Below are 6,521 nucleotides of genomic sequence, written 5' to 3'. Positions count from 1 at the left end.
GATACTGTTTTAAGAGTGGAGTAACATTGTATTCATCCCAAATAACACCTTGTTCCCTACATAGTAGTAGATTTGCTCAAGCAATCAGAAAAAAAGGGGGGGGGGGAATAGTAGGAGGGAAAGCATTAAACTCCCCAATGATGGAGAAATTGTAAAAAAATATTTTGGTTGCCAATAATTTCCTTCCTTCGCAAAGTTGTGTTGGTGTACTCTGGTGAAGTGTGTGTTGTGTTGGTGTACTCTGGTGAAGTGTGTGTTGGTGTACTCTGGTGAAGTGTGTGTTGTGTTGGTGTACTCTGGGGAAGTGTGTTGTGTTGGTGTACTCTGTTGAAGTGTGTGTTGTTGGTGTACTCTGGGGAAGTGTTGAAGTGTGTTGTGTTGGTGTACTCTGTTGAAGTGTGTGTTGTGTTGGTGTACTCTGGGGAAGTGTGTTGTGTTGGTGTACTCTGGTGAAGTGTGTTGCGTTGGTGTACTCTGGGGAAGTGTTGAAGTGTGTTGTGTTGGTGTACTCTGGTGAAGTGTTGAAGTGTGTTGTGTTGGTGTACTCTGGTGAAGTGTTGAAGTGTGTTGTGTTGGTGTACTCTTCTGTTTTAACCTCCCGTCCCCAGCAAGGCTCAGGAGTGGCCACTCCTCCCCTGAAGCCCTTTCTCTCAGCTGGGGGGGACAAGAGGGTGAGTGCGTCCTTCAATCAAAGCCAGCCTCCAATCACTGTGGAGGTGACGCTCCAACCGTAGGCCGTGCAGAGGACTGCTCTCATGCCGATAGTGTCGCCAGTCTGTCACTCATATGGCCCATTTAATACCGATTGATGATTTGATTTTTCTTGAGAAGAAATAACCTGGAATAGCCAGCGTGATCTGAATTCTAACATTATATTTTTAGGCCCGTTTGAAAGTGGGTTTGATGTCCCCAGATAGTGAGTATTTAAAAATACTGGCACTGCTTTGAAGCATTGAGACCTAGAAAGCAAAATTGGATTCTGAGTGTAAATTATCTGAGGAGTTTGAAGGGGCCACATGTGTTTCAGACTAGACTGATACTAAACGATGCTTCCATTGCTTTCAAGAACCTAGGAATACATTTCAGGGGAGCGGGTTAGTAGAAGTTGCCCTTAAATACTGATAGATATTCAGATATTCTTCCATCACCCTAATGGTTAAGTTTAGGATGGGGGGGGGTAGGGAGCTCCTTAGTACAAAGAGCTCTACATTTGTGCTGTGCAGGAGCACTATGGATCCTCTCTTTTCTCACACTCTCTTCTCGCTGTCTCTCTTGCTCTTTCTTCTCTCACTCTCTTTCTTCTCTCTCTCCTGTAACGTATGAGACTGAATTTCTAGCCAGTCAGACTGCCTGGGGGAATAGGTATGGGGGGTAGGGCGTAGCGGGTCCGGCTGGGTTAGAGGGATATGATGCCTCATTTCCTGTCCCGTTGGGCCGTGATGTCACGCGATCCGCCAGCATCCGCGGAATGTCATCTCAGCTTCCTGAAAAGTCCATTTGTCATTGGCTCCCTCATTCACTCGATAAAAGATGTCCATCGTGTGTGTGTGTGTGTGTAAGGGAGGGTACGGTGGAGTTGATGAAATCTCAAATATGTTTTTTGCACCTGCTGAATTGTATTTGAGTTGGGACGATATGGTTGTGTTTTGAGGTTTAGCTAACAGGATTGGACAGCCATTTTCTTGAGGGCGTGTTCAGTTAGCTTTTTTTTTTTCTTGAACGGATTCCGACATCTTACACACTTCATTGCATTACACAGGGACTATTACATCACAGCTTGACAGTCACATGACGATCCATAGGAGAGCATACCAATACAGAAGCAGATTCAACACACAGTGGAACTAACTGCATTGGCCAGTTGCCACTCACCTCTGACAGGAATCAGTTGAGTGATTTGTGGCCAATCGGTTTAATCCAAACCACGTTCCAGGCGTTGCCTGCACCGTTTACACCCCGTGTTCAGAGCGACGTCAATCGATCACACCCAATAATTGGCCACTGATGAGCGTTATCACATCAATCCGTCCCCCCCCACCCTGAATACAATACAGTAATCCTGCTCTCGTCCCCAGGACCCCCTGTGGAAGGTGCGACGCAGCCAGAAGCTGGACATGTCGGCCCGTCTGGAGCTGCAGTCGGCCCTGGACGCTGAGATACGGGCCAAGCAGCTGGTCCAGGAGGAGCTTCGCAAGGTCAAGGCCTCCAACATCTCCTTCGAAAGGTCAGCCCTGCCCCCTGCAACTCCAACAGTGACTCCCCCCCCGGGTCACAGCATTTCACCATTCTTAGAAAATATATCATTGTATTTAGTTTTTTACCTCCATTTTTATTTTTGACATTGTACACTTGGTTTAGACAGTTGGTAACAGAGGGGAAGATGGGTAAGTGGGAGTTCAGTAGGAAAGATGGACACTGGTATTTTAACCGCAACGCTGTGTGTGTGTACGTACGTACATACATACATACATACATACATACATACATACATACAGTACCTTCAGAAAGTATTCAAACCCCTCAAATTTTTCACACATTTTGTTGTTAGTCTGATTTTTAAAATTGACCATAAATACCTTGTCACTGACCTACACACACTACCTCAATTTCAAAGTGGAATTATGCTTATTTTTTTTAAATTCTTACAAGTCAATTAAAAATGAAGCTGAAATGTCTTGAGCCAATAAGTATTCAACCCCTTTGTAATGGCAAGCCAGGAGTTCAAATTTGCTTAACAAATACATAATAAGTTGCATGGACTCACCCTGTATGCAATAATAGTGTTTAACATGATTTTTGAATGACTTCCTCATCTCTGTACCCCACATATTACAATTATCTGTAAGGTACCTCAGTCAAGCAGTACATTTCAGGGAGGTTTTCCAAAACCACAAAGACCAGGGAGGTTTTCCAAAACCACAAAGACCAGGGAGGTTTTCCAAAACCACAAAGACCAGGGAGGTTTTCCAAAACCACAAAGACCAGGGAGGTTTTCCAAAACCACAAAGACCAGGGAGGTTTTCCAATGCCTCGAAATGAAGGGCTTCTGTTGGTAGATGGGTTAAAAAAAAATATATATTGTATATCCATTTGAGCATTGTGAAGTTAATAATTACATTTGAATGGTGTCAATACACCCAGTCACTACAAAGATACAGGCGTCCATCCTGCTTAACGCCGTTGCCCGAGAGCGAGGAAACCGAGTTGAATGGCTGTGATAGGAGACAACTGAGGATCGATCAACACCATTGTAGTTACTCCACAATACTAACCTAATTGACAGAGTGAAAAGGAGGCCTTTACAGCATAAAAATATTCCAAAATGTGTCCTGTTTGCAACAAGTCACTAAAGTAATACTGCAAAAAATGTGTCAAAGCAATTCACTTTTTGTCCTAAATACAAAGTGTTATGTTTGTTGCCAATACAACCAAATTCAAACACACTCCATATTTTCAAGCATGGTGGTTGCATCATGTTATCGGTATGCTTGTCATCGGTAAGCGAAACCCAGCCGTGAGCTACCCAGTGACCCAAGCTTACCAGATGAGCTAACCCCACATACCTAGACCCAAGACCCCACATACCTAGACCCAAGACCCCACATACCTAGACCCAAGACCCCACATACCTAGACCCATTACCCCACACAGCTAGACCCAAGACCCCACACAGCTAGACCCAAGACCCCACACAGCTAGACCCAAGACCCCACACAGCTAGACCCAAGACCCCACACAGCTAGACCCAAGACCCCACACAGCTAGACCCAAGACCATTACATTACCTTTACAGAAACATTCACCATCCCACACGGTTGGCCCCTAGCGTTGGACTTAAAAGGTCAATCTTCTGTCTTTCAAGGGGTCAAACGAGAAAGAGCTTGTGCAGGTTAGCTTGCTAGCTACATGCTGATTGATGCAAAGGGGAATTTTTATTTCGGTTTTAAGTGGGCATGAATGGGAAAGAGGGAAGAGGATGAATCATAACCCACTTTTTTCCTCTCTTTCCTTCACACACACACACGCACACGCACACGCACACACAGCAAACTGAAGGATTCTGAGTCCAGGAGCAGGGATATGGTGGAGCAGCTGGAGATCATGAAGAAGGACTTGGAGGAGAGCCGTTCCCGCTCAGACAAAGGTTGGTCTACTATACTCTTAACCCTTGTTTTTACCCTAAAACAGGGCTCCACAGCTGGTGAGACGAACTTTCCCCGCGGGTGATTTTATTAGTCCCACAAATATTTTTTCTTCTTCATATAAGACTGTAAAAACACCAGCTTATCAGCTCAAAGTCATTTTAAAAAAAAGTATTCCCATTCACATAATAGAGGCAAATGTATGTAAGCATATACAACTTTAAACAAGGTTTGAAATTCATGTTTTAGTCAGATGTTTTAGTCAATGTAAATTGTCCGGTGGCGATTTTATTAATTGTTCCGCAGTCTTATGGCTTGGGGATAGAAGCTGTTGATTAGCCTTTTGGTCCATTCATCCCATAACTACGTCTCATAGAGAAACATTTCATTTCATTCTCTAGTCTTGTCAGTTACATGTTTCCCTTCAACTGTACTTCTATGAACGGTATTCTTCTGTAGAATTAGTATAAATGCAGGCTATGCTCAGGCTGTCCTTGTCTTCTAAATACAGGTCTGAAACTGCCCGATTTCCAGGACTCCATTTTCGAGTACTTCAACACCTCTCCACTGGCCCACGACCTGACGTTCAGAGTGAGTGTCTCTCTGCACGTCTTTCTCTCCCCCCATCACATGTCCGTAACAAACCTTAACAGCCACTTTCTCGCAGTATCTGTGTGTGTATCGATGGTGACAGGCCGGTGGGAGTTGATAAATATATTTCAGAGGGTGGAGGACTTGGCATGGCTGGTGTCCCACAGAGCACCCTGCTAGACGGGAGTCAGAATAGAGATGGCATTGCAGACACCCCTGTGGTTAAATGCATACAGACACACACACACACAGACTGGCTGGCTAGCGCTGTTGTCACACTCGCATAGTCACACAATTTATAAACAGACATGCGCACATGTATACACACTTACATTGAAATCCTTAAAAAGAGAGACCCAGTTCAATTTTGAACTTTGAACTGGTACACACAGTTCAAAGTGCGAAAGGGACCAAGCTCCGGAGTTTATATCACCATGCCCTCTGATGTACTCAATCAGGTCATCACCACAAAGAACTTCAAAGTTACGGAGAGGGGGGGAGCAAGCAGAAAAGTACCTCCTGACCCTCCAACCCATGGAATAAATTGGGGTCATTTTACCCAGCTGCACACGGCACACACTGCCAAGGTTTGGACAGGATCTGCAGCTAATGGGCCAACGTTATGAGAAGGGCTCAGGGCCGCAAAGGAGAGGTACAAGAAAGCTTGCCATGACCTGAACTTAATGAGAGGGAGAAGATGGACAAAACTATCAGCTGCTAACCTGCTTCTCACTTTCAACACCACTAGCGCACGCTGCTTTGTGGTCGACTGATCTCGCTGCTCAGCACAACCGTGAACCTGGGGGTTTTTCAACACCTGGCTACCCCGAGGTTGTAAAAATAGGGATTAGTCAGCATTGAAGCCGCTAGGTCAGCGTAAAGGCCCCAGAAGACCTGATTCAGTGTTGTTTCAGAGGAAACGGCTTGTGGTGAAGGGGCCATTTTGTCTTAGTTCCCTCAATTTTCTCAGGGACATAAATTGACAGGATAAACCATTGGGAAGCGGTGGTCTAAGCATGTCCTTGCAGTAAACCCTGTTGAATGACCTTATCAACTTTGGCCCCCATTATGTTCTTGTTCTGCAAAAGAACCCCATAAACCCCCCAAAAAATAAACCATAAACCCCCAAAAACCTGTGCTTTTTTTTTTTGTCCCTCTCGTGTGTCACCCTTCCAAAAAAGGAATCGGTCTCTTCCTCGTCCGCGTCCTCTCTGCTAGCGTTTTGGGATGAAGTAAGTGGTTTCCTCAGAGCTCCTTCCCCCATTTTCTCAGTTAATCCCTAACCCAGGGGGGGTTGTGCTGCCAGCATACAAAAGGTTGGGAGAAAATAGAGGTTTCTCCAGGTGTGTTGCCCTGTTTTTAGCAATTAGCAGTTACCCATTAGCATGCTAATATGGGCTAATACTTTAGCCTCTTGTCTCTTATGGTAGTGTGCATGATAGTTTTAACTTTTCCTAGTATTTCTATTGTTACTATTGTGAACAGGCTAGCTGCTACATGTTTAGTTGAATAAAATGACTGTGATTAGCACAGATTGTAGCTAATGCTAATTTAGCTAGAAGGATTAAAATTATGCTAAAATATACCTTTTCACAGCTGGTGGCACTCTCCCCCTGTAGTTAACCTTCCCCTATGTTAGCATTAGTTTATGTTGGGCGCTAAAAGGTTTGCGAGCATCTCCTCTGGAACATGCTTCTTCTGCATTAGCATCCCCAATGCCTTAACCCCCCCCCCTCTCTCTCTAACTGCCAATACTGCTAACGTCCGTCAGAATCCCTCAGTAGTATA

The 6,521-nt window shown here is 44.8% G+C and overlaps 1 protein-coding gene across 4 annotated transcripts in view; it reads left to right on the top strand.

Annotated features, from left to right (window-relative positions):
• Window positions 1-6,521, top strand: part of cdc42bpb (CDC42 binding protein kinase beta (DMPK-like)) — a 113,005-nt gene that overhangs the window by 80,407 nt on the left and 26,077 nt on the right. For 2 of the 4 annotated variants that reach the window (XM_036984687.1, XM_036984685.1), the window contains exons 18-21: window positions 2,076-2,224; window positions 4,047-4,144; window positions 4,654-4,733; window positions 5,915-5,965. In XM_036984687.1, coding sequence (XP_036840582.1) covers window positions 2,076-2,224; window positions 4,047-4,144; window positions 4,654-4,733; window positions 5,915-5,965 — 378 coding nt within the window. The remainder of the gene's footprint in view (window positions 1-2,075; window positions 2,225-4,046; window positions 4,145-4,653; window positions 4,734-5,914; window positions 5,966-6,521) is intronic. The other 2 variants (XM_036984689.1, XM_036984686.1) reach the window with 1 other exon arrangement.

The sequence above is a fragment of the Oncorhynchus mykiss genome, chromosome 8, assembly GCF_013265735.2.
Source record: "Oncorhynchus mykiss isolate Arlee chromosome 8, USDA_OmykA_1.1, whole genome shotgun sequence".
NCBI classification, from domain to species: Eukaryota; Metazoa; Chordata; class Actinopteri; order Salmoniformes; family Salmonidae; genus Oncorhynchus; species Oncorhynchus mykiss.
The sequence above is the reverse complement of the archived record's forward strand: the minus strand, read 5'-3'. Positions and strand labels throughout refer to the sequence as shown.